The 27,420-nt window shown below is 53.8% G+C and overlaps 1 protein-coding gene across 16 annotated transcripts in view; it reads right to left on the bottom strand.

The window, feature by feature from the left end:
* RAP1GAP2 (RAP1 GTPase activating protein 2) overlaps positions 1 to 27,420 on the bottom strand; it is a 299,357-nt gene that overhangs the window by 19,823 nt on the left and 252,114 nt on the right. For 14 of the 16 annotated variants that reach the window (XR_012425122.1, XR_010582219.2, XM_065532585.2 and 11 more), the window contains 6 exons: positions 26,274 to 26,374; positions 21,718 to 21,847; positions 18,663 to 18,818; positions 12,508 to 12,579; positions 11,910 to 11,996; positions 10,160 to 10,294 (listed from right to left, as the gene is read on the bottom strand). Coding sequence is in view for 14 of the 16 variants with exons in the window: in XM_065532585.2 (XP_065388657.1) it covers positions 10,160 to 10,294; positions 11,910 to 11,996; positions 12,508 to 12,579; positions 18,663 to 18,818; positions 21,718 to 21,847; positions 26,274 to 26,374 (681 nt within the window). In the remaining 2 variants the exon portion in view is untranslated. The remainder of the gene's footprint in view (positions 1 to 10,159; positions 10,295 to 11,909; positions 11,997 to 12,507; positions 12,580 to 18,662; positions 18,819 to 21,717; positions 21,848 to 26,273; positions 26,375 to 27,420) is intronic. The other 2 variants (XM_074018217.1, XM_065532588.2) reach the window with 1 other exon arrangement.

Genomic DNA, 27,420 nt, shown 5'->3' with positions numbered 1-27,420 from the left:
CCGCCCCTCCCACTTGCAGGGGCTTCAGGCCCGTCTTTGCTACGGTCCACGGTCCCATGCAGCCGCTGACAGACAGGGGGCTTCAGGCCCACCTTCGCTACGGCCTACGGTCTGATGCAGCTGCTGAAAGAGATGTACCCTCAGCCTGGCAGAAGGGCAGTGTCTCGGGGGGCACAGAGCTGCTCAGGCCACCCAGGAACAAGGGGCACACTGGCAAATAGTGAAGAACCCAGGAAAGGACCACCAGGGCGGTCAAGGCTTTGTCAAAGTACATGTGAGAGTGAGAACAGCTAAAAACCAAGATCACTGAGCCACGGGAGGGATGGACCCGGGAAGGCACAACCACCCTCAGAGTGGTGTGGTGAAGCAGAGCTCGGTTCGACCTCAGGGAGGATTTCCTGACAAAGGAAGTCCCAGAGGATTCTGGCTGCCCCCTGGATGATGCTCTCTCTGGCTCCTAAGGCCTTCAAAGATGATGTGAGAGCTCTAGGAAGAGGAGGTTCTCTCCAGTAACCCTTTGATCATCCAGTCAGTCACTGGATCTGGCCAGGCAGGAATGCAACTCAGCAGTCAAAAGCACAGAGGCTTTAGGATTTCACTGCCAGGATTTGTATCCAGGCTTCTGGGCTCTCTACTCCAGCACCCATTAGCTGAGTATCCCCGGGCAGGTGACCCAGCTTCTCTGAGATTTATCAGTGAAACAGATATTGATGTCTACACCACAGAGCAGTTGTGAGAATACACACAGGGCTCTGAGGAGAGGACCCAGCACATCGTAACGATCCAGTAAGTGTGGCTACTCTTACGGTTAATAACGAGCACCTGTTGCAGGCTTCTGATGTGCCCAGCACTGTGCCAGGAACTGGGAGACCTGCAGCAGGAAAGTCGAGACGTGTAGGACACGGTCCCTGCCTGAGGAAGGCCCAAGACATATTCCTCACATTGGGCAGGGCTGAAAGACCCAGAGCCTGTGGGGTGCTCCTTCTGGATTAATCAGTTGTCTAGGCTTCCGCAAGGGCAAAGACTCCTGGATATGAGTATTATCTGTTGCTTACATGTAAGTACCAACCCCTCTGCTTCCTGAGCTCCCCACTGGCAGAGACAGGTTCTAGCCAAACGTGTCCTCCTCCTCCATGGGACGCAGGATTGAGTCATGATCTGCCTAAGGCAGTAGGTCAGCCTATCCTCTTGCCAGTGGCAGAGGAGGAATATCCACTGGGGTCGTTGGGGAAAGGTTTTCTCAATGATTCCCAGAAGAGATTTAACATGTCAGCAGCTAAAACCACGACAGAGCTCTTAGGGCCACGAGGGGCCACGCCTGAAGGACAAAGCTGACAAGCTAGGGAGGGCAGAGGGGAAAGACGAAAGGAATCTTGACGCTGACCGAGTCACGAGTCACTCAGGCGTCCTTGGACACGAGCTCATGGATTTTCCTTATCACAGTGTGAGCTAGTCGAGGGAGGCGGCTCTCAGAACTCCAGCTTCAGAAAGCTGACGTGGAAGGATCAAGGCGTGGGCCCTGCTCCCTTCCCCTCTGGATTCACACCTGTGCACACCTGTACAAATGTGTGGGCTCACACACCCCATGTGTAACCCACACATGGTCTCATGTGGACAAACAACCTCCCTTCCCCTTTTGAACCATCTTTTTTTTTTTTTTTCAGACGGAGTCTAGCTCTGTCACCCAGGCTGGAGCACAGTGGTGCGATCTCGGCTCACTGCAACCTCCGCCTCCCGGGTTCAAGCGATTCTCCTGCCTCAGCCTCCCGAGTAGCTGGAATTACAGGCACCCGCCACTATGCCTGGCTAATTTTTGTTATTTTTAGTAGAGACGGGGTTTCACGGTGTTGGCCAGGCTGGTCTCAAACTCCTGACCTCGTGATCCACCTGCCTCAGCCTCCCAAAGTGCTGGGATTACAAGCATGAGCCACCGCGCCCGGCCTTGAGGCATCTTAGGAAGAGCTGGGTCTACAGCAAAGGGGTCCCAAGAAAACAGCAGAACTGCTGCTCCTAACCCAAACCACAGGTCTCCCTGCGCTCTCTGGAGGTCAGGATTTCTCCAAGCTTGGGAAGAGCAAAGAACCCCATCCTGCCTGCTTTTCTATCCTGACAAGGGACGCAGACTCAGGAGGGCCATTTGTAAACCGGACAGCCCCCCAGAGGAGCTACTGACACTGAAGCGTGTAGCCCACCAGCTTCATATCCCTGATTTGATAGGGCCTCTCTTATCTGAGTCAAAGATCCCCCTGGAGACACATCATCTCTCACTCCCGCTCTACACCACAGCACAGGACCACGTAGCAATGGTTTTCCTGCTGCGTGATTAAAACAGTCAGCACGTTCCATTCACCCCATCATGCAAGCAGCATAAAGCCATGTGCCCTTTGAACAACTGAGGGCAGGACAGGTGTGGTGGCACACTGAGGTGTCCCTGGAGGAGCAGCGAGCTTCCTTTTTTAAGATAGATAGACTAGGTAGATAGAGAGAGAGAGAGAGAGAGAGGTTCTTCCTGTGTTGCCCAGGCTGGCCTCAAACTCCTGGGCTCCAGTAATCCTCCTGCCTTGGCCTCCCAAAGTGCTGGGATTGATTACAGGTGTGAGCCCCCATGCCTGGCCACAGCCCGGTTCCTTGAGTTAGTTAGCACTCCATAAATCTCAGCATCTCGGCCAGGGGCAGTGGCTCACACCTGTAATCCCAGCACTTTGGGAGGCTGAGGCAGGTGGATCACCTGAAGTCAGGAGTTCAAGACCAGCCCGGCCAACACGGTGAAACCCCATCTCTACCAAAAAATACAAAAATTAGCCAGTTGTGGTGGTGGGCGCCTGTAATCCACCCAGGTCTGTGCTGGCAGCCACAGGCTCTATAGCCGACATGTGTCATAGGCTAGACCACCCAGGTCTGTGCTGGCAGCCACAGGCTCTATAGCCGACGTGTGTTGTAGGCTAGACCACCCAGGTCTGTGCTGGCAGCCACAGGCTCTATAGCCGACGTGTGTCGTAGGCTAGACCACCCAGGTCTGTGCTGGCAGCCACAGGCTCTACTGCCGACGTGTGTCGGAGGCTAGACCACGCAGGTGTGTGCTGGCGGCCACAGGCTCTATAGCTGACGTGTGTCATAGGCTAGACCACCCAGGTCTGTGCTGGCAGCCACAGGCTCTATAGCCAACATGTGTCGTAGGCTAGACCACCGAGGTCTGTGCTGGCAGCCACAGGCTCTACCGCCGACGTGTGTCATAGGCTAGACCACCAAGGTCTGTGCTGGCAGCCACAGACTCTATAGCCGACGTGTGTCATAGGCTAGACCACCAAGGTCTGTGCTGGCAGCCACAGGCTCTATAGCTGATGTGTGTCATAGGCTAGACCACGCAGGTCTGTGCTGGCAGCCACAGGCTCTATAGCCGACGTGTGTCATAGGCTAGACCACCCAGGTCTGTGCTGGCAGCCACAGGTTCTAGAGCCAATGTGTGTCATAGGCTAGACCACCCAGGCCTGTGCTGGCAGCCACAGGCTCTACTGCCGACGTGTGTCATAGGCTAGACCACCCAGGTCTGTGCTGGCAGCCACAGGCTCTACAGCTGACGTGTGTAGGAGGCTAGACCACCCAGGCCTGTGCTGGCAGCCACAGGCTCTACTGCCAACGTGTGTCATAGGCTAGACCACCCAGGTCTGTGCTGGCAGCCAAAGGTTCTACAGCCATTATGTGTCATAGGCTAGACCACCCAGGCCTGTGCTGGCAGCCACAGACTCTATAGCCGATGTGTGTCATAGGCTAGACCACGCAGGTCTGTGCTGGCAGCCACAGGCTCTACTGCCGACGTGTGTCATAGGCTAGACCACCCAGGTCTGTGCTGGCAGCCACAGGCTCTATAGCCGATGTGTGTCATAGGCTAGACCACCCAGGTCTGTGCTGGCATCCAAAGGTTCTAGAGCCAATGTGTGTCATAGGCTAGACCACCCAGGCCTGTGCTGGCAGCCACAGGCTCTACTGCCGACGTGTGTCATAGGCTAGACCACCCAGGCCTGTGCTGGCAGCCACAGGCTCTACAGCTGACATGTGTAGGAGGCTAGACCATCCTGGTCTGTGCTGGCAGCCACAGGCTCTACAGTCGACGTGTGTAGGAGGCTAGACCACCCAGGTCTGTGTACACCCTGCTGTTCACACAACGACCAAACGCCGAGTGGCATTTCTCAGAACGTATTTCCCGTCGTTGAGTGACATGTGATTGTATTCCTCCCTGTCTCTTTCCCAGAAAGGAGTCCATGTGGGACACAGTAACTGCTGTGTAATACTATCTGGTCTCATGAGCGTCACATAAAAGATCTACTGAATTTCTACAATTCTGAGATGCAGAGAGGACAGGCAATGAACAGAAAAGGTTTTGAAGAGTAAATTATTGCCCAAGGCCACATAGCAGGTAAGAGATGGAGCCAGGATCGAAACCCAGGACCCTGGGCTCCAGATAAAAGGGTCCCTGTATATTAAAAAGTGGTCTAGGTTGAAAATACAATTCAACTGGTGAATGACCAAAGGACAATAAGAAACCAAGAAGTTTCACGGTTCCCATTTAAAAAAAAAAAAAAAAAAAAAACCTCAAAGGCTGGCATCAGGGAGGACACTGGCTCCTCAATTATCCCTGGTGCAGCCGCCAGACTCAGCGAGGTAAGTGTGAGGAGTCACCACTGGGTCCTCTGTCCCTCTAGCGGGGCAAATGCCTGCAGATGCCAACTCTGCTCCAAGAGACCGTGGCTCCAACCCAGGCGTGGAGCAGGGACAAGCACAAGGCCTGAGCTCTCTCGCAGACCCCTAAAACAGTGGGGCCATCTTGACATCACAACCCCCTGCCAGGAGGAAAAGGAGGGGGCAAAGACGCCAAAGACCAAGGATTCTATGTGGGGGCCCTGCTGGGCTCCACCCGCCATCACTGGCTAGGGGGACCCGCCTACAGGTACCTCAGGTGCGGCAGGGCCACGAAGACGGCCAGGGATAGCTGCGGCCTCTCCTGCCACTAGGGGTCAGGTCAGACCAATGCATCAACTATCACCGTCCCTCAAAGGCTGGGAGAAATGAACGGTCCGGGTCCCTCACAGCCAGCCCAGCAGCCTTCTCCTCTCTGGTCCTCCGCTCCACCTCTGTGCAATGAGGTCGGTGGAGGGCTGGGCGCCCTCATTTTCATTTGAGAAATGAGCTCAGCATTTCTCAAAATGTGGCCTGCATGTGCTCTACGTCCATATCACGTCAGTACAGCAAGTATCATCACTTTTCATTGCATTACGGACCAATAACAACCTCATCAACAGCTGGCGGTGACTGAGAATGGCATTTGAGAATGGTCTGGAGATCAGCATCTTTCAAACGTGAGTAACGGACAGTTCCTTCATCGTGAAAGCTGTTCTCGCAAGACTCCCGAGAATCTGCTCACAGACCCCCAACTCCAGTGGTTCCATAGGCTGCCTTTGCAGTGCAGGCTTCAGGCCTTACGTATTTATCCCACGGGAACATCTTTTAATTCGGAGTGATCATTGCAAACATTTAGTCTTTTTGTTTGTTTTGAGACAGAGTCTGGCTCTGTTGTGCAGTGGTGCCATCTCAGCTCACTGCAACCTTCGCCTCCCAGGTTCAAGTAATTCTCCTGCCTTGGCCTCCCAAGTAGCTGGGATTACAGGTGTGCACCACCACACCCATCTAATGTTTGTATCTTTAGTAGAGACGGGGTTTCACCACGTTGGCCAGGCTGGTCTCGAACTCCTGACCTCAGGTGATCCACCCACCTCGGCCTCCCAAAGTGCTGGGATGACAGGTGTGAGCCACTGCGCCCGGCCAAACGTTTAGTCTTTATAAATGGAAGTTTTTTTTTTTAAGTCTAAGTGAAAATGCAGACTTTAGAAGTGTTTGTAGAACCAGCAGATTCCTGAGAATATCTCCAAGCAGTTCAGTTTGAAAAGTAGGTCTAGATGTCCAAAAGCCAACTGTTCTGTGTCTCATGGGAGAAAGGCTCCCATTACAGCCAGGAGGACAGAAGCGAGCTGTGAGGAACTGCTCTAAGTGGGGTGAGGTGCCAGGCGGCACAGCACAGGGCAGTGGCACGTCTGCCGCTCAGGAGAAAGACCAAGAGTCAGTGCCGATGTGGGGGACGAACAGCCTCCCTAGGGGCAAGGATGGACGGCTGAGATGGCTTTCAGCCCTGGGGATTCTCAGTGATGTTCCCATCAGCCTGGGAGACGAAAGCTTTGACATGAAGGAGGCCAGGCGCGGTGGCTCACACCTGTAATCCCAGCACTTTGGGAGGCCAAGATGGGGGGATCACCTGACGTCAGGAGTTCAAGACCAGCCTCACCAAGATGGTGTCTCTACTAAAAATACAAAAAATGAACCGGGCATGGTGGCGGGCACCTGTAATCCCAGCTACTTGGGAGGCTGAGGCAGGAGAATCACTTGAACCCAGGAGGCAGTGAGCTGAGATCGCACCAATGCACTCCAGCCTGGGCCTGGGCAACAAGAGCAAAACTCCGTCTCAAAAAAAAAGAAAAAGAAAAAAAAAAAAACTTTGACAGGAAGAGACAAAGGCATGTAACTCTTCTTTCTAGAATCATTTCAGATATCACTTCTTTCAAGAGCGATCCCAGGAAGGTGTGGGTGAACTCCCTAAGTTGACACAACAGCACCGCCCAAGGTGCCCAGGAAAAAAATACCAAAACTAGAGATGGTTTCCTGAGCTGGGCCAGACACACAGGCCTGACCACAGGCATGGCCTAAACATCAGAATCCACCCCAGGCCCCAGGGCTCCATCCGGCTGAACCTGGCCTGCCCCCAGCTCAGGCCTCCACGCTTGGGAGATGTGACGGCAATGATGAACGGGACAGGGAACGAGAACTCGTGTTCCCCACCTGGGAGGGAAAAAAGCTGGTCACAAATGGCCAGGCGTGGTGGCTCACACCTGTAACCCTAGCACTTTGGGAGGCTGAGGTGGGCGGATCACCTGAGGTCAGGAGTTCGAGACTAGCCTGGCCAACATGGTGAAACTCCATCTCTACTAAAAATGCAAAAATTAGCCAGGTGTGGTGGCGGGTGCCTGTAATTCCAGCTACTCAGGAGGCTGAGGCAAGACAGTCGCTTGAACCCGGGAGGCAGAGGTTGCAGTGAGCCAAGATCGCACCACTGCACTCCAGCCTGGGCAGCAGAGCAAGACCCTGTCTCAAAAAAGATAATAAAAATAAATCTGGTCACGACCGTCAGGGCCCCGAAGCTTACTCCATGTGACTGTCCCAGTCTCTCCCGCGCCCCACGGTGCTACCTCAGGTGGGTGTGAGAGCAGAATCTGGAAGCAGGCTTGTCTTCAACCTACAGTTGCAGGGATTTAGTGTTGAAAAGAATTCCCTGGATCCCTGGATCAAAGACGAGTCGTCATAAAGTCTTAAAGCATTTCCTCTCTTGTAAGCTCCTCCAGGAATACATCAGATCCCCTGGAGTCAAACAGATCAACTGCAACTCCTGCCAGAGGCGGGGGACTGGACAGAGCCGCCTCAGGCCACTCTCCTTACACCTGTCACCCGTATTTAGCCGCTGGACCACCTCCTCCACTGGACAACATGGGCAGAGTGTCCACAGCCTACAAGTATCTCCAGGATATAGAAATACTTGAAACCTGAAAAACCAATTGTTAACTTCCTACAAGAAACCTGCAGAACTCAAAACAAGTGCTTCATTAAATGTCTACAAGATACAACATTATGTTGGCTCACCAACTGCAGCTCAACTCATTTTTTTTTTTTGAGACGGAGTCTCGCTCTGTCACCCAGGCTGGAGTGCAGTGGCGCGATCTCGGCTCACTGCAAGCTCCACCTCCTGGGTTCAAGCGACTCTCCTGCCTCAGCCTCCTGAGTAGCTGGGATTATAGGCACCCACCACCTCACCCAGATAATTTTTGTTTTTGTTTTTGGTTTTTTTTTTGGACAGAGTCTTGCTCTGTCACCCAGGCTGGGGTGCAATGGCATGATCTCAGCTCACTGCAACCTCTGTCTCCTGGGTTCAAGTGATTCTCCTGCCTCAGCCTCCTCAATAGCTAGGACTATAGGCACCCACGACCACACCCAGCTAATTTTTGTATTTTTACTAGGGACAGGGTTTCACCATGTTGGCCAGGATGGTCTCAATCTCCTGACCTCGTGATCCACCTGCCTCGACCTCCCAAAGTGTTGAGATTACAGGCATGAGCCACCACGCCCGGCCTCAACTCTTATAGTTCTATATAAATTACATTTACTGAGGGATGCGGAACATTTTGATACGCGGGCTATGGAGTGTGGTGGAGCCTCTGGAAGGAAGAGTCTAGAGCCTGTGGAAGGCTTGATGTGGTCCCCACTTCCTGCCTGCCCCAGACCCAAGCCCGTTTTCCCATTTACCGCATCTCACACTCTCCACTCTCTCACTGGGTTGTCCGGCCCGGCACCCTCTCTCTTCCTCTGTTCCTCTTCTTCCACATCCCTCTTCCGTCTTGATCTCCCAGTTTCTCCTGTTTCACCCTGGCTCCCACTGTCCATCAGAACTAAAACAGGTGCCCCAGGAATCTCCCACCAGCCTGGATAAGCGGCTTAGCTCCTTTTCCCAACCCCAAGAGGAATCTTGGCAGCTGGCCCCAACTAGGGCCGGAGGAGCCGTGCCCTGCTCTCTGTGGTCCAGCCAGGCAGTGGGGGACTGACCCCAGGCCTGCCCGGGCCCCAGCCTAGTGTGGCTGGAATCTTAACAAAGTCAGAAAGTGGGAGGTGGTGTCACATAGCCATTAAAAGCACAGGATTTGGAACCCGGCTGACCTGGATTCAACTCGACCTGCTCCCACAAATGATTCTGTCTCTTTGAGGCGTGGTTTCCTCACACAGAGTACTATGCCCATAATTATTAAAACTGAGTATGAATTATTATACCAAAATCATTACACACCCAATAACAGCCTTCCTCCCAGGGCACTGAGGGCAGTTGTGAGTCTCTGGGTGGGATAATGTATGTGAGGCTTTCACTTTATACAACCGTAATAACAGCTAACATTTTTGAGCATTTACTGTATTCCAGGCAATCTGGATTTTCCAGGCAAGATATCAATGAACTCTCACGACGGCTCTGACAGGGGTCCTGCTTCTTATCTTTACGTCGTTGACAAGAAAGCTGCACCTTAAGAGGCTTTAAAGACTGCCCCGCATCCCACAGAGCTGGGGTTTTAATAGAGGTGGGTGTCACCTCGGCCCCACACATCATTCCCCATAAAGCCCTACACAAAATGCCCCCAGATGGGAGCCTTCCAAATCCCTAACAGGCAGTCCAGCAGAACACTGACCTGAGACTCAGAAGACCTGCGTCTGAAATGAGGCTCTACCTCTGCGTCGGTGTGAGGACCTCAGCAGGCCTGTGGCGTCCCTCATCCTGTCCCCGTGTGTGTTCGTGAACACGAGACCCGTTCCACCACCTGCACAGGCTGACGGCCAGGCTCAAGCCAGATGCTGGATCTACGTGCCGTGTGGACCAACAAGCACTCAGCAAGCGTAAGACGAAAAACCTTCTGTACCGCACGCCAGCTCGGGGGCCGTCCGAGCTCCACTTGAATACTTCCAGGGACGGGGAGCTCACCGCTTCCTTTAGCAGCTTGTTCTAGTTAGTTTCTCCCTTGGTAACGGCCAAAGGGACTCGTCTATAGTTCCACGGCCCCCGCCCAGGCAGGTCTTCCAGTGCTCGGCCGGCCGGCTAGGAAGAATCATTGCGGCGCCCACAGCAGCTACGAAAACCCGTAAGGGCTGCGGTCCTCGCTCCTGCCATTCTGCCCTGGGCTCCCCGACCCAGGAGGAGGCAGGTGAAAGCGCCGATGTTCCTGGCTTGCTCCGGCTCCTCTCCGACTGCTACCTCTTTACCTGTCCCTGCTTATCAGACTCCTGGGCCCGGAGGAGATGACTGAGATCAAGGAAGGAAGGGGAGGCTGCTGAAGAAACTGTTGGCTGCTCCGGCCTCACACACTTCCTGATGCCCCCCGCCTTTGCAAACACCTGGAGTGCTCCTGCGTTTCCTGTCACCCCTCGAGCTGGCGCTTGGGCTCTGAGGTCATGATCCCATGGACCTTGGACCACTTCCTTTCTTCCCCAATCCCAACCCCACAGCAACCATCAGTCACTCTGATACCTTAAAAGACTCCAGGAACCCCCCGTGGCCTCCATTCTCAAACTTGTCCTCCTCTGGGCCCAGTCCCAGCATGGCCTGCGTGTGGGCGTGGAGCTCATCATGAAGGTTGTCCAGGAGGGCAGCCCTGGTCCGGTCCTAGAAGGGAAGAGGGTGGGGATGGAGAAGTGGGCTCTGAGAACCAAGATGTGCCCTCTCCTGTGAGCTGCAGATACCTGACCTGGGCGCTGGCATTTTGCCCAGCCCGGCCCAGCAATGGTGTGGCCCTACAGCTGGGCTGAGCTTCATGCTCACAAATGCTGCAGCTAAGACGAAGGCTGTGCGCCTGGCCTCCTGCTGTACTCCCCCTGCCCTTCTCCCTGGGTCATCCCACCACTGCCACAGCTCCACCCTGGTGGTGGAGGATCCCAGCCCGGCCCTCTGCCCCAGTTCCACATCCACACACCCAACTCCCCACTGCTCCTCTCCATGCAGACGCTCGTCCAGAGCCATGTACACGGACGCCCGGGGCCGCCATTCACACAGACGAGGACCGGCCCTTTCAGCAACCCAGCCTTCGCAGACACAACTCGGCCACGGTGTCATCAAAGAGCCCAGGCTGCAGGCCCGAGAGTCACCCTACAATCAATCCCACGTCCCCCAACACTTACAACCAGGAGTCCACCAAGTCTTCCCAACTTTGATCCTAAACCATTTCCTCCCATACCGTACAAGCCTTCGTCATCTCTCCTGGATTCCTGTAAAGAGCTTCTAACTGGCCGCCTTCCCGTACCTCCTGCCCTGCAACCTGTCCCTGTCCCTGTCGTTCTCAATGACACCACTGTGAGAGCAATCCCCCTGGCATACACACCGAGCCCCCCACTCTCCTGCGTAAGCACTTTACCAGCAGCCCACCTCCCCGAGCTCAAAGCCCTTCTGGATCTGAGCCAACCAACATCTCCAGCTGAGTCTCCACCATTCCAGCCCACGTGGGTCCTTCGGCCACAGCAAACCCTCGTGACATTACGCTCTGGTTCTTCCCGGCCTTTGCTTATGCTGTTTCCCATGCCAGGTCGGCCCTCCCTTCCCCACTCTTTCCTCCTGGCAGAAGGTTCATCCGATATCAAGATTCAGCTGCTTATCAGCCACCTCCTCCAGGAAGCCTTCCCTGAACACACCCTCCATCCCCCACAGGCAGAAGCAGTCACTATCTGAGCTGTACTGACCTCCATCCCAGCCTAGTGCTGGCACACTGTACTATAACTGTCTATTTAGTAATGATCCCCCCGCTCTTCCCCCACCGTCCTCTCCAGGGATAGAAACTTATCCCCATATCCCAGAGAACAGAACAGGGCCTGACACACAGTAGGTGCTTTAAAAATGACCGATTGGCCGGGTGTGGTGGCTTATGCCTGTAATCCTGGCACTCTGGGAGGCCGAGGCGGGCGGATCACCTGAGGTCAGGAGTTCAAGACCAGCCTGGCCAACATATAGAAACCCCATCTCTACTAAAGATACAAAAATTAGCCGGGTGTGGTGGTGCATGCCTGTAATCCCAGCTACTCAGGAGGCTGAGGCAGAAGAATCGCTGGAACCCAGGAGGCAGAGGTTGCAGTGAGTCCCAAGATCATGCCACTGCATTCCAGCCTGGGCGACAGAGCGAGACTCTGTCTCAAAAAAAAAAAAAAAAAAAAAGATGGAGGAGCCCTGGATGAGGCTGGCTAACGGGCGGCCCAGCGGGCGGGAGGGAGACCTTCAGAACCCACACTCTCACCTCCAGCTTTGCAAACTTGTCCGACTTGCAGCAGGCGTTCTCAGCATTGGTGAGCTTGGTGAGCAGAAACTCCCTGAAGTCCGGGCCCTGGAACAGACAAGACGGCCCTCAGGTCTGTCATTCTCGGCTGTTGCCGGGAGATCTTCAGCCACGGTGACAGGCAGCAGAGCTGGGGGCGTGGGGAGAACCCTGAAAGGTCCCTTCTGACACTGGATCATTGCTAGCCCAGGCCAAGCCCACCTGCGAATATCCCAACACGGAAACCCGCTTCCCCGGTCCTGGGAGGCCACAGCGGCACTTCCACAACTGGAGCTCACTCTTGCCCAAGGCTCCTTGACCGGGGCCTGACATAAAAACCCCTCTTTCAGCAGAAAGGCAACCCCAGGGTCAAACGCCCCGACGAGTGGTCCTATGCTGGGCCAGACTGGCAGCATAAAAGAGGTGGCGAGAGACCCCAAGAAAGGAGGTTCCCCCCAAACCTGCAAAAGGATCTCCCTAACGTTCCGAGCTTGAATTCGGCTCCATCCCAACCATTGCTACTCAAGCACTGAGAGCTGGCACTGTGGATGCCAGAGGAGCACAAGGAAGAGTGTCCTACCTTCTGGAAAACGGGGGGGCTGGGCAGAGGTGGACCAAAGGTGGGCACATCTTCCCGCGCAGTGACAGACACCTGAGTGAAACAGAGCCATGGGATGGACCTGGAGGGAAGGGACGGGCACTGCCCCTACGGGAGCCACACTCCTCACAGCAGAGCTACCCACTTTCTCCCTCCTCGCCTTCCCATAACACAAACAAAATACTCCTGTGGGCACCGCCAGTGCAGGCCCCGAGCCTGTTCCCAGAAGTGGGGCCGGACGGTGCGGGGCCGGCCACAGCCTCTCATCTGTGTTCCTGGAGGCCAGAAGCAGGTTTGGCAAGATGACTGGACAGGGCTAGGACCCTAATTATAATGCCACACAAGTGCCCGGGAGATGGTATCTCATGGCCTCATTCGACAGTGATGCTAATCCTACTGAGAAGGCACAGGGAGAACTGCTTTTCCCTGATGAGGAAACAGATGCCCAGAGACACACAGAGAAGCCCCCAAGTCCCACAGGTGATTAGCCGCAGAGGAACAGAGCATCCAGACTTCTCCCGACCCGTCTCTGGGGTTCTCCTCCCAAGCCTGACTCCTCAGCTCGGCCATAAATCAGAATTGCTTCAAAATTGCTTCAGGTGTTTAAAAATAAATACTGGGTTCATGGGTTCTGGCCTAAACCTGCCGAATCGGAAAGGCAGGGTCCCCTGGAAGCTCTCGTGCAGCCAGTAGACCCGTGTTTGGGAGCCCTGGCCCCACACACAGGGTCAGCCAGTCCGGGGCCCAGGCTAGGAACTGAGGGTGGGGCGTGCACCTCTGGCAGCCTGAGCGAGCCTGAGCTTTCGAGTGACGGCATCCAGGTTCTCTGCATGGGGGTCTCCCAGGTGTGGGACGAGCCCCGCACCCCACCTTCCCTCTGCACAGAGGTGCCCTGATTTCACCTGCCCTCAGCCCACGAGGCTGTGGGGCTCTCAGGAGACTGCCCTCCCTTCCCCGTGTGGCCGCTGACGTGAGCCCGGCCCTGGCGTGCTCCAGCCTCCCCAGCCTGTGAAGTGGGGCAGATGCAGAGAGTCTGCCAGGGCGGGTGAGCAGGCAGCTGGGCACCGAGCCAAGGAAAGGCCCTGCCAGAGTACAGAGGGGAAACAGAGCAGGAGAGAGCTGGTCAATACGGGCTTTCTCTTCCCAAGCTCGAGGCTGTCTGCCCGGCCCGAATTGCAGTGCCCGGAGTCAGGAAATGGTGCGTGTTCGGCTGACGTGATTTCTGGCTGGGCTCCAGCAGCTGAACCCAGTTCCCTACCACCACCCACCAGGCACCGGCGGCCCAGGTCAAGAATTCAGTCACAGAGCCAGAATCAGGGGTGGGGGTGTGGGAAGGCGATGGGGAGGCTGCAGACTGCGGGCACCTGGGACAGAGGCCAGAGGGCAGCCCCAGCTCTCCCCTTCCCACCCCTACTCCCCGTCATCTTCCAGCCTGCATTACAGTGGTCTGTGCGACTGTGTAAGTGGCTTCAGACACATTCTCAAATGTGTCCAACCCTCCAGCGGGACAGTCCCACAGCAGAGCCCTGTGGGCCACGTGGGGGACAGGGTCCTTCCTTGTGACGTGCTTTCACCTTCCATCCTCATTGTGCGCCTCTCCTGACCCCATTCCAACCAGGCGGCCAGGCCTTTGTTGTTCCCCTCTCTTGGGGACATCTGGGTCACTGGGCTGAAAGCAGAAGTTGCCTGAACACAACCCCACCTTCCTGTTTTCTAAATGCAGCGAGGGCCTCCAGTGAGGGCTGGGAGGGAGAGAGGCAGGTGCAGGTGACTCTGGGGAAGGGACCTGCATGGCTGGAAGGAGGAAGGAGCTTGGTGTGAGTCATGAGGATGCACTGGGAACCTCAGAAAGCTTAAAACCTGACAGAGTCCCCACACCCAAGGTGCCCTGGGAGCCGCGGTGGCGCACAGAGCGCTGTCCAAGCAACAGACAAATCGTGACGGGAAACGGGGAGGGGGCCACAAAGAGGCCTTCCCCAGTGGTCGGCTTCACCTGAGATTCCCGACACCTTTGAGGACTTCCGGAGTGGGAGGCAGGGATTTGCAGGGAGGGAAAGGGGGTAGTCCTGGTGATGGCTGAGCTGGACTTTCCTTCCAAGCTGGTAGGATGAGGACTACACTCATTTCTGAAAACTCCAGTGTGATGCTCCGTGCACACCCGCGTCCACGGAGCCGATTTCTCGCCTGCTCTGATGGCTCAGTGAGCAAGACCGCAGGCAGACCCAGACGGGAACCTCAGCTCCACAGCTCCCGGGCTCTGCGGCCTCAGACCCTAAGTGGGTTCAGCTCTCAGCTGCCATTTCCTCCGCCAGCGAGAGGTCCTGTCTCACCAGGGGCTTGTCAGGATTCAAGACTGTGCGTCTAAGGACCCAGCACAGTGCCTGGCATGAGCAAGCAGCTGGTAAGGGGTAACCACTGTCACCCAGTGGCCTTTTCACTTCCCCTGCTGACCTGCACCCAGTAAAGGGCTCCTGAAATAGACAGAGTTCCCCCAAAGCACCTTGCAACCCACCCCACACACACACGCGCGCGCACACACACACTCTCAAGCACGCCTCCTTCCCTCCCGAAGAGTATCAGGCTAACAGCCCGCGGGTGTCTACTCCAACTTCCTCATTTCACACAGACAAAACTAGAGGCCCAGAGAGGAAAGGAACAAGGTCACGCAGCAGAGGCAGGGCCAGGACCAGAACCCCAGGCTGCCCAGCCCCTCCGTGGACAGAAGAGGACCCCTTCCTGCACATACCCAGCCCTGTCCCTCCTTTACTCTTCTTTCTTCAGCTCTTCCTCCCCAGTGGAGGCCTCCGGGGGCTGGCTCAGTCCGGGAGGAAATCTCAGCCGTCTTTGCCATAGCCCGAGCCTGCAGGGGCCAGCTAAGGTCCTGTTTCACCCAGGCCCGCTGGGGGATCTAACCAGGTCCTCCTCACAGTCTGTTAATTACCTGGGGTGCTGCCAGAAGTGTGGATGGACAGCGCTTTGGGGACTACCTTGGAAGGCTGGTCCCCCTACCTGGCCCCATTCACACATCTTGTCTTCCAGCCTCAGTGTCTGCCTGGCAGGTGGAGGGCACGATCAAGGTACCACAGCCTGCTCCTCCTAGGAGCCCTACCTCTTTGCTTCTCATCACCCCTCTGAGTACAATGCTGTGCTTCGTGGCTTAGAAGAGTGGGTAAAGGCAGCTGGACACAGTGGTTCACGCCTTCAATGCCAGCACTTCGGGAGGCTGAGGCCGGCGGACCACAAGGGCAAGAGTTCAAGGCCGGTCTGGCCAACATGGTGAAACACCGTCTCTACCAAAAATACAAAAATTAGCCAGGTATGGTGGTGGGCACCTGTAGTCCCAGCTACTCAGGAGGCTGAGGCAGGAGAATTGCTTGAACCTGGGAGGCAGAGGTTGCAGCGAGCCGAGATCACACCACTGCACTCTAGCCTGGGTGACAGAGTGAGACTCTGTCTAAAAAAAAAAAAAGAAGAAGAAGAAGAGGAAGAGTGGATAAAGACTTCTAGCACCAAAGCTGGAGGTGGGGTGGCACTTTTTGGGATCTCTGATTTTTCTCTGTATGGGTGCACCACTCGGCAAAGGTCTCGGGAGAGTGGAGAAGCTGGTTAGCTGAGATGCATTTCCTATTGGGAAAGAGAAGCAAATGCTGAACGTCTACAGGAGGCCTCATTCTGCCAGAGGGTCTGGGAGCCCTCCTATCACATGGCTTCATTTCAAGGATCCTTCTCAGTAGTTCTTCCTCTTCAAGTGTCTATTTTTTTTTTTTTTTTTTTTTTTTTTTTGAGACGGAGTCTCGCTCTGTCACCCGGGCTGGAGTGCAGTGGCCGGATCTCAGCTCACTGCAAGCTCCGCCTCCCGGGTTCACGCCATTCTCCTGCCTCAGCCTCCCGAGTAGCTGGGACTACAGGCGCCCGCCACCTCGCCCGGCTAGCTTTTTGTATTTTTTAGTAGAGACGGGGTTTCACCGTGTTAGCCAGGATGGTCTCGATCTCCTGACCTTGTGATCCGCCCGTCTCAGCCTCCCAAAGTGCTGGGATTACAGGCTTGAGCTACCGCGCCCGGCTGTTCAAGTGTCTATTAAAAGAAGAAGTTGACTAGTGCAGCTGCCCAGTGGCTGACCTGCACTCCCTGCTTCTTCTGTCCCTTCTCCGGCATCAGGAAGGCCCTGAGGCTGATTCTGTTACCTCCACGAGCCCCGTTCCAGCCTGGTGCTTGGCGCACAGTAGGCACTGAGTGAGTCAACTTGCTTCGACCAACACATGAATCAAGCAGCTGTTTGAATTGAATGCCCATTTCAGTCAAAGCAGGTGATCCTCTAGCCTTCAAGAAATGGGCTGGGCACAGTGGCTCACGCCTGTAATCCCAGCACTTTGGGAGACGGAGGCAGGCGGATCACTTGGGGTCAGGAGTTCAAGACCAGCCTGGCCAACATGGAGAAACCCAGTCTCTCCTAAAAACACAAAAAATTAGCTGGGCGTGGTGGCGCATGTCTGCAATCCCATCTACTTGGGAGGCTGAGGCAGGAGAATCACTTGAACCTGGAAGGCAGAGGTTGCAGTGAGCCGAGACTGCAACACTGCACTCCAGCCTGGGCAACAGAGCAAGACTCTGTCTCAAAAAGGAATGGGGAGGGGAGGGGAGGGGGAGGGGACGGAGAGGGGGAGAGGATGGGGAGGGGGAGAGGACAGGAGGGGAGGGGAGGGGAGGAGTAGGGGTAGGGGAGGGGAGGGGAGGGGAGAGGAGGGAAGGGAAGGGAAGGGAAGGAGAAAAGAAAAGAAATGAAAAGAAAAGAAAAAAGAAAAGAAAAGAAAAGCCCACACCATGTCTTCTCCAACTTCAGCTAAAACTGCTCAATGGCAGGGATGCATGAGCCTGGGCATAAAGGAATCAACCTCAACAGGACGGAGTTGCTATTTGGTTTCTGTTGCTTGTTTTGTTTTGTTTGTAGAGACAGGGTCTCACTGTGTTGCCCAGGCTGGTCTTGAACTTCTGGCCTCAAACAATCCTCCTGCCTCTGCCTCCCAAAGCACTAGAATTACAGGCGTATGCCACCGTGCCCAGTCTCTTTTTATTTTCTTCTGACGATTCACATTTGGTTTTAAAAGGTGACGTGAATTTTGCACTTAACTGAGTGGGAGTGCAGTGGCATCCCGAACCCCAGGAATCAGTATGGGCTGAAATTATTTGATGGGAAACATTGTCAGGCTTCACGGTTTCCCATTAGCAATCACAGGCTCATCTTTCCTCTCCCTTAGAACAGTGGTTCCTGATATTTTGTGGAGCAGGGAGCCCTTTGAGAATTTAAGGTATGGCCTCTCTTTTCAGGAATCCAAGGAGGGGCACAAATTCAGCATTTTGCACTTATCTGCAGGGAGTCAGAGACTGTCTAACCCTCACCTTGAAAGCCCTGCCTCAGTCTATCACCCTTGAGTCCTGTGCCCGCCACAGCACTGCGATTCCAAGAGACTGTGCCCAAGAGGTCGTGATTCTTTCTGGTGGAGCAGAGGAGGGGAGGGTCAGCCATCTAGCCATGAGGGAGCAGGGGACTGCAGGGGCAATGAGCAGCTCCATCTCGCTGTCATCTGCACTGGCGAGGATTTCGAGCCATCTGACAGACCCGTGACTGCTTGGGAGGTTCAGACCCAGGTGCTTGCGTATCTGCCTCCCTGGAGTTCTTTAAATGAAGATCCATCCTTTGTCCAAAACAGCCAGGCCAGGGGCTCACCCAGTGGCCAGGGTCTACCAGGCACCTCCTCTCCATCCTCACCATAAACACTTTTTTTCTTTCTTTCCTTTGTTACCACCCTTCTATCGCTACCCTTTCCTGCTCGTCCTTTCCACGCTGTTTCTTTATTCTAGCTCTGCCTTACTCGAGCAAATGGCATTACCAGATTCCAAATACAACACTCAGAGCTCCTTAACCCTCAAGTAAGATGCCATAGAGACTGGAGGCAGCAAGGGGGATCAGGTGGCCTTGGGAGGTCCTCCCCACCCAGAATCTAGCTCCAAACCCAGAAATCTGAGACCTCATGGAGAATCTCTGACTGCTGAGGACTAGTGCCTTCTGATATCATAGGATCCACACAGGATAAGGTGTCGAGGCCCACCGCTTCCTCCCACAAGGTGTTCTCCTTACCTTGTAGGATGGGGTCTCTGTGCCTGGGGTCTCGACCTGCACGACGATGTAGGCATGTAAGAAATTGGAGGCTATCATGTCTGGGACAAACGGTGTGTTTTCCTCTTGGAAGATGATGGCCACAATGTCATTTCCAATGTGTCTCTTTCTCTGGAGCTAAATAAAAAGTGTTGAGAGGTTATAAGCCAGTTAGGAACATCATGAAAGATGTTTTGGGGAAAGAGTGGGTTCACTTTCATTTGCACACAGGACACCTGAATTCTGAGTAAGAAGAGTTCGTGGTGGTTGTTTTGGAAATTTAAGAATGAAAATGCAGTAAATTTAAGATTGAAAGCACAGTACTGATGCCGGGCAGCAACGGGAGAAGTGCATGGAACACGCTTCGTGCTTTGTGTATCTTCTGAGTTGCTTTCCTATTTGGGGAAAACCAAGGGGGGTTCTTCTTTCAATCTTTTTTTTTTTTTTTTTTTTGAGACAGGGTCTCACTGTGTTGCCCAGGCTGGAGTGCGGTGGCGCGATCTCGGCTCACTGCAACCTCTGCCTCCCGGGTTCAAGTGATTCTCCCACCTTAGCCTCCGGAGTAGCTGGGATTACAGGTGCGTGCCACTACGCCCACTAATTTCTGTATTTTTTGATAGAGACAAGGTTTCACCATGTTGGCCAGGCTGGTCTTAAACTCCTGACCAGCCCGCCTCAGCCTCCAAAGTGCTGGGATTATAGGCGTAAGTCACTGCGCCTGACCTTCTTTCAATCTTTAGAAGCCACCAAAAAGGGGAAAAAAAATGGGGAAGATGGCCAAGTGCTTAGGTGGAGACTAGCAAGCATCTAACTAACCTCTACAGCATGCAGATCCCTGACTCAGGACTCGGCGAGAATATTTAAAAGGCAAGGCTGGGTCTTGCCCTGGTAGAGCCTGTCCTTTATCTGGGAGAAATACAAACACAGGAGAAGCCACCTGAGAAAACTAACAAAGCCGGCCGCCAGCAAGAGCTAAATCAGCTGCCGTGCACGAAAGGCCTGACAGCTCTGGAGATAGAGGGGAGGGGAAATCACAGGGCCCGACAGCAACCTGAGAGGGCTTCCTGGAGGAGGAGACACCTTGAAGATAGAGGGGAGGGGAAATCACAGGGCCCAACAGCAACCTGAGAGGGCTTCCTGGAGGAGGAGACGTCTTGAAGGTCAGGGGGTCTTGAAGGTGTGAATGAGAGGGATGAAGTGGCAGATCATGACAGCACTGATGACCTAGCTTGGCGCAGGTGGGATGGAAGGAGGATTCCCAACCATAACTCTATATCCCAAGCAGGGCCAGGTGCTTCTGGGTGTGACCTCGGCCACCAAGCAACTGGTGTATCCCTGGAACCACGTCGGGCTGTTCATGCATGATATGAAATGTTAACCCTGTCCTGAAGTTCGAGGCTGCAGTGAGCTATGATCGCACCACTGTACTCCAGCCTGGGTGACAGAGTGAGACCCCTTCACACACACACACACACACACACACACACACACACACACACACAAACCCTCTCCTGTACATCAAGTCCAGGCTAGGTGCCTGCCTATGCATTTGTTCTTTTATTAAGCACCTACTGCATGCAGTTCCTTCACATTTAGTTTCTCATTCCCTGAACACTGTTATACACCAAGCACCGTGCTGGGCGCTTTTACACAATTTACCTCACTTACTCCACGCACATCTTCCCATTTCTCAGGAAGAGAAAGCTAATATTTACTCAGTCCCCGCCAAGAGCCGAGCCCTGTGCCAACGTGTATTTCCCAGGAAACATACATAAGACTGAGAAGGCCCAGAGAGAACAGACCTCAGGCCCAGGCTGGGCAGCAGGTGAGAGGGGCCATGAGGGAATAGAGAGGCTGGAGGTGAAAGATTGAACGAAAACCCACTTTGGATACAAAAGGAATTCTGCTTCCATTTGTTTCTGGAACATTCGGTAGCTATTTTAGAGCCAACTCATAATCTCGTTTGCCAATTTCCTTCTTTCCTAAGAAGCCAGGCACTGTGTTTACAATTTTCCCTCCGTGCTCCCTCCCCAGTTCCTGCTCAGAGACACACAGGTCAGAGTTTGGGCAAAGGCCCACCTGCATTTCTTACTTCCCCAGACTGAAAAGGGGCAGAAGGCGGGCTCGGGGAACCGGGCTTGCAACAGCCGGGGACCAGCTGCGGCTCTCCCCAGGGATGCATGGCTGTCAGAGCAGCAAAGGGGGGCACACCAAGAAAGCAGTGGGGACAGGGGTCTCATCCAGGTCTCCCTGGTAGAGGTCAAGGCTGAATTTCCGCAGGTGTGGTGAGAGGAGCCTGTGAGATGAGGAAAGCTGAGGGTGGGGAAGGAATCTCACACAATAACCAGCCTTCCGTCACTGGGGCAGGAAGGGGGACAAAATGACCAGGGGCTGGACAGTGAACAGCTGTTCTATGGGAAGCTGGCCACGAGTTGGGCATCGTATGAACCCTAGTCAGAAATGTATGTAATCCCCACAATAACCCTCTATCGTGGGTGGTGTTACCCCCATTTTACAGATGAGAAAGTTAACTGGCTTGCCCAGAGTCACACGCCCCAAAGTGGCACAGCTGGCTTCCTGCCCCCATCTGCAAACCCCACCATGCGCACTTTACCACCACCGTCTATGACCAGGGCCCCCAGGCTCTGCTCTGTGCTTTGCCCCTAATAAACGGAGAAACCTCAAGGAAGTCTTATCACCACTGTGGGCTACAGTTTTCCCATCAGTCAATGTGGGAGAACCACAAGCCCTGCACTGCCTCCTGCCCAGGGCCAATGAGGCACGGCCTCAGCCAGAAACGCAACAGAACGGACGGCTGAGATGCGACCTCAGCTAGAGACACAACAGAACGGACCACTGAGGCACGGCCTCGGCCAGAAACGCAGCAGAATGGACTATGACACTGCTATGCAGCTCAACGACTGGCCGGCTATGGGAACGAAAATGGGGAGGGCCGCAGTCCCTTAGCAGGTCAGACCAGAGGCGGGCCTTCACCTCGCACGCCCTGGGCTCCCAAAGCCCTCCCAAACCAGGTTACCTGCTGGGCGTCTCCCTCGGTAAATGGCAGCTTTGTGGAAACATGAAACATGATCTCCCTGTCCCGGAATGTCGTGTACACTGATTCCACCCCCGTCTGTCCGTGGGTCACATCCAGGCCTCCTCGGAAACTGTCAACAGAACAGGGCAGGAGATGGGGAGAAAAGACAGTGAGGCAAAGTAGGCAACTTAATGCAAGCTCCCCTAAGTGTACGCAGCAGAGCTTAGTCTCTCTAGGCCTCCATAAAATAAAGGGATAGAATTTCATATCTCGGAGAACCTTCTGGGCTTTAATATACTGTATTTCACCTATTCTAAGCCCCACGTTTTGTTTTGGTTTGAGTCAGGGGTTCACTCTATCATGACAAGACAGGAGAGCTGAGGGCAGAGCAAGCTGTGATGTGGGAAAAGCATGTAGATCTGTTCTTCCAGGTATATCAGCCCTGGCACTCTACCCACAAATCCATTATTTAAAGACAAAGCTGGCCAGGCACAGTGGCTCACGCCTGTCATGCCAGCACTTTGGGAGGGTGAGGCAGGCAGATCACCTGAGGTCAGCAGTTCGAGACCAGCCTGGCCAACATGGTGAAACCCCGTGTCTACTAAAAATACAAAAGTTAGCCAGACATGGTGGCCCATTCCTGTAATCCCAGCTACTCAGGAGGCTGAGGCAGGAGAATCCCTTGAACCCAGGAGGCGGAGGTTACAGTGAGCTAAGATGGCACCACGGCACTCCAGCCTGGGCAACAAGAGTGAGACTCCATCAATAAAGAAAGGGAGGGAGGGAGGGAGGGAGGGAGGGAGGGAGGGAGGGAAGGAAGGAAGGAAGGAAGGAAGGAAGGAAGGAAGGAAGGAAGGAAGGAAGGAAGGAAGGAAGGAAGGAAGGAAGGAAGGAAGGAAGACAAAGCAGAACCTCCATTTCAAGCCTTGGCGGTGTCCACTCTACACTGGATGGTTATATGGGAAGGAAACTCATCCATCCACAATCCCAAACAAATGCCCGTCCCCAGTGCCAATGGCCCCCAAGGCTGAGCACAGGCCTTTCTCTGCTCTCTGCAAGGCCATGTCCAAGTCCTCTGCCCAGAGCTAGGGCAGCCGGCCATCCTGTTGGCTGGTGGGGAGCCCAATAGAGGAGCATCTGGAGTCAGCCAGAAGGGGCGGCAGATGCTCGACTCGTGCCCAGCTAGTCCCTGAGATAGAGGCCCAACCACGGCAGCACCCAGCCTGGGAGTATCCAGGGAAGTCCGTTCTCTGGCTGTCTCCTCACAGGAAGAAAGAAAGGCACTAAGGAACTGGGTGGGCTTCCAGGAGCTGTCCCTTCTGCCTTTATATACACAGCTGCCAGCCTTGATCAGTCTTCAGCAGATGCAGTTTCCTTTAAGAAAATGAGGTTGGGCGCGGTGGCTCAAGCCTGTAATCCCAAAACTTTGGCAGGCCGAGACGGGCGGATCACGAGGTCAGGAGATCGAGACCATCCTGGCGAACACAGTGAAACCCCGTCTCTACTAAAAAATACAAAAAACTAGCCCGGCGAGGTGATGGGCGCCTGTAGTCCCAGCTACTTAGGAGGCTGAGGCAGGAGAATGGCGTAAACCCGGGAGGCGGAGCTTGCAGTGAGCTAAGATCCGGCCACTGCACTCCAGCCCAGGTAACAAAGCGAGACTCCGTCTCAAAAAAAAAAAAAAAAAGAAAAAAAAAGAAAATGAAATAAGATGGACCTGGAATCTCAGCACCCCCAACACTACAATCAAGCCAGAAAATGTGTCCAGCCTGGCATGGCAGAAAGGATGCTGGACAAGGGGTCAGGAGCTCCGGGTTCTAGACCTGCTTCTGCCACTAAATCAGCACATGATCGTGGACAATTCGTTTAGTCTCTCTAGGCCTCCATAAAATAAAGGGATAGAATTTCATATCTCTGAGGACCTTCTGGGCTTTAATATACTGTATTTCACCTATTCTAAGGACCACGTTTTGTTTTGGTTTGAGTCCAGTGTTCACTCTATCATCCACGGTGGAGTGCAATGGTATAATCACAGCTCACTGCAGCCTCAACCTCCTGGGCTCATGTGATCCTCCCCACCTCAGCCTCCCAAGTAGCCGGGACCACAGGAGCACACCACAACAGTCGGCTAATTTTTTGTTTTTTGTGTTTTTTTTGAGACAGAATCTCGCTCTGTCGCCCAGGCTGGAGTGCAGTGGCCGGATCTCGGCTCACCGCAAGCTCCACCTCCCGGGTTCACACCATTCTCCTGCCTCAGCCTCCTGAGTACCTGGAACTACTGGTGCCCGCCACCATGCCTGGCTAATTTTTTGTATTTTTAATAGAGACGGGGTTTCACCGTGTTAGCCAGGATGGTCTCGATCTCCTGAACTCGTGATCCGCCCACCTTGGCCTCTCAGAGTGCTGGGATTACAGGCGTGAGCCACTGTGCCTGGCCCTAATTTTTATAATTTTTCATATTTTTGCAGTGACAGGGTCTCATCATATTGCCCAGGCTGGTCCCAAACTTCTGGGGTCAGGTGATCCACCTGTCTCGGCCTCCCAAAGTGCTGGGATTACAGGTGTGACCCACCATCCCTGGTCATTTTTTCACATTTTGTCACAGGATCTGTCTTATAATGATAGCATCTCAAAGTCAATGAAAGATAGCAAAATAAGAACAATAACAATAACGACTACCAGTGCATGGCACTTGCTTAAGTGTTTGGTGAGCATTATCTTATCTTAATTCCCCCCAAAACCTTGTAGGGCTGACACTATCTTTATCTCCCTTTTTTTTTTTTTTTTTTTTTTTTTTTTGAGATGGAGTCTCCCTCTGTTGCCCAGGCTGGAATGCAGTGGCGCAATCTTGGCTCACTGCAACCTCCGCCTTGTAGGTTCAAGAGATTCTCCTGCCTCAGCCTCCAGAGTAGCTGGGACTACAGGTCCACGCTACCACACCTGGCTAGTGTGTGTGTGTTTTGTATTTTTAGTGGAGACGGGGTTTCCCCATATTGGCCAGGCTGGTCTTGAACTCCTGACCTCGTGATCCACCCGCCTCAGCCTCCCAAAGTGCTGGGATCACAGGCGTGAGCCACTGCGCCTGGCCCTTCATCTCCCTTTTTACAGTGAGGAAACTGAAGCTTGTAGAGGTCACATCACTTATCCAAAGTCACAGAGCTCATAAGTGGTGGAGCGGGGGTTTTATCCAGGGTGTGACTGACTCCAGACAGCCAAGATGACCTTGAGGGAGGGAGAAGATGGAGGAAGAGAGGAAAGGAAAAAGGAGGAGGAAGGATAGAGAAGGAAGCAGAGGAAGAAAGCGATTAGTGAACCTCTGCTGCGTGCCAGGCTCTGGTTTAGGTATTTTCACACCCGATGTGAGCAGCTCATGTCAATCTGGCTGCTGGAGTGAGGCATTCTGGGACCCGGAGCCATGTGCCAGCCACCAAGGACAAAACAGGCTGGCCAGGTCTGGACTCATCCCAAATGTGGCCTTGGCCAAGGAAAATCAAGGGTCAGAGTTTTCCAAGCAATGGCCCCAGTGTTCTATCTTACTACCCACTTAAAAAAACATAGACTGGGCCAGGCGCAATGGCTCACGCCTGTAATCCCAGCACTTTGGGAGGCCGAGGCGGGCAGATTACGAGGTTAGAATATCGAGACCATCCTGACCAAAATGGTAAAACCCTGTCTCTACTAAAAATACAAAAATTAGCCAGGCGTGGTGGCAGGCGCCTGTAATCCCAGCTACTTGGGAGGCTGATGCAGGAGAATAACTTGGACCCAGGAGACAAAGGTTGCAGTGAGCCGAGATCGCACCGCTGCGCTCCAGCCTGGCGACAGAGCATGACTCCGTCTCAAAGAAAAAAAGCAGGCCGGGCACAGTGGCTCACGCCTGTAATCCCAGCACTTTGGGAGGCCAAAGCAGGCAGATCACGAGGTCAGGAGATCGAGACCATCCTGGCTAACATGGTGAAACCCCGTCTCTACTAAAAATACAAAAAACTAGCCGGGCGAGGTGGCGGCGCCTGTAGTCCCAGCTACTCAGGAGGCTGAGGCAGGAGAATGGCGTGAACCCGGGAGGCGGAGGTTGCAGTGAGCCGAGATCGTGCCACTGCACTCCAGCCTGGGTGACAGAGTGAGACTCCATCTCAAAGAAAAAAAAAAAAGCATAGACAAAGCAAGACTCTGTCTCCAAAAATAAAAAAATAAAAAATAAAACAAAACAGGTCATTTCCCCCCAAAACTGCATGGGGCTCCCTTTCCCACACACCTGGCAGGTGAGTGACAGGGAAGGTGGATTCGTCCCATTCTCAGTCTGGGCCAAAGGTAAGTAGGAAGGCAAGTACAGGGCCAAACGTGAATGCCTTCAGGGAAATCTGCCACACTGGATCACTCCTTGGACCCCTGATTCCTTAGGAATACAGTGAGTGATCAGATCCTGGAAAGCCATCCCTCATTTCTTGTGTGTTTTTAACTCTCACGTGCTCCCTGAGGACTGAGCTGTCTGCCCCTTGCCCTTCCTCTAGTGCCCTTGTTGATGGAACTAGAGCTGTCACTTGGCTAAAACCCACCCTTTGAAATCCTGCAGTGTGATCGTGTCCCCCAGCAGGTCCAAGAACTCCTTAAAAGCTGGGCTCTCCTCATTGTTCCCAAATAGCTCCTCCTCCAGGGTCTGAAAGAGAAACAGGAATAAGGGCAGGAATTAGAAAAATCCTTTGTGATGCTAAAGGAAGGAATATGGTTGCCCAGACACCTGGTCCCTTTCTTCCTCTCTCCCTATCTCCCAGCACATCCACCGTAGCTGCCCTCGGTGGGACTGGGGCAGAGGGAGGACAGACTGGTGGAGACTCACTCCCAGCAGTGAGTGAGGTGGTTGGATCACTTGAGGTCAGGAGTTCGAGACCAGCCTGGCCAACATGGTGAAACCCCATCTCTACTAAAAATACAAAAAGTCACTGGGCATAGTGGTGGGTGCCTGTAACCCCAGCTACTCAGCAGACTGAGATAGGAGAATTGCTTGAGCCTGGGAAGCAGAGGTTGCAGTGAGCCAAGATCATGCCATTGCACGCCAGTCTGGGTGACAGAGTGAGACCTTGTCTCAAAAAAAAAAGAAAGGAAAATATAAAGAACTCTCAAAACTCTAAAGTAATCAAAACCACAATGATATACCACTTCCCACTTACTAGGGCGGCCACGATGAAAAATAAAGGCAATAAAAGGTAATAACAAGTGTTGGTGAGGGTGTGGAGAAACCAGAACCATCACACGCTGCTGCTGAAAATGGAAAATGACACAGCCACTGTGGAAAGCAGTCCGGCAGTTCCTCAAAAGGCTAAATGCAGAGTCACCATATGACTTGGCAACTTCACTCCCTGGCATACACCGAAGGCTAAACACAGTCACCATAGGATCCGGCGACTTCACTCCCGGGCATATACCGAAGGCTAAACGCAGAGTCACCATATGACTCGGCAACTTCACTCCCGGGCATATACCAAAGGCTAACCACAGAGTCACCATAGGATCCGCAACTTCACTCCCGAGCATATACCGAAGGCTAAACACAGAGTCACTATAGGATCCAGGCATATACCGAAGGTTAACCACAGAGTCACTATAGGATCCAGGCACATACTGAAGGCTAACCACAGAGTCACTATAGGATCCAGGCACATACTGAAGGCTAACCACAGAGTCACTATAGGATCCAGGCACATA

The sequence above is a fragment of the Macaca fascicularis genome, chromosome 16, assembly GCF_037993035.2.
Source record: "Macaca fascicularis isolate 582-1 chromosome 16, T2T-MFA8v1.1".
Classification (NCBI taxonomy): domain Eukaryota; kingdom Metazoa; phylum Chordata; class Mammalia; order Primates; family Cercopithecidae; genus Macaca; species Macaca fascicularis.
The sequence above is the reverse complement of the archived record's forward strand: the minus strand, read 5'-3'. Positions and strand labels throughout refer to the sequence as shown.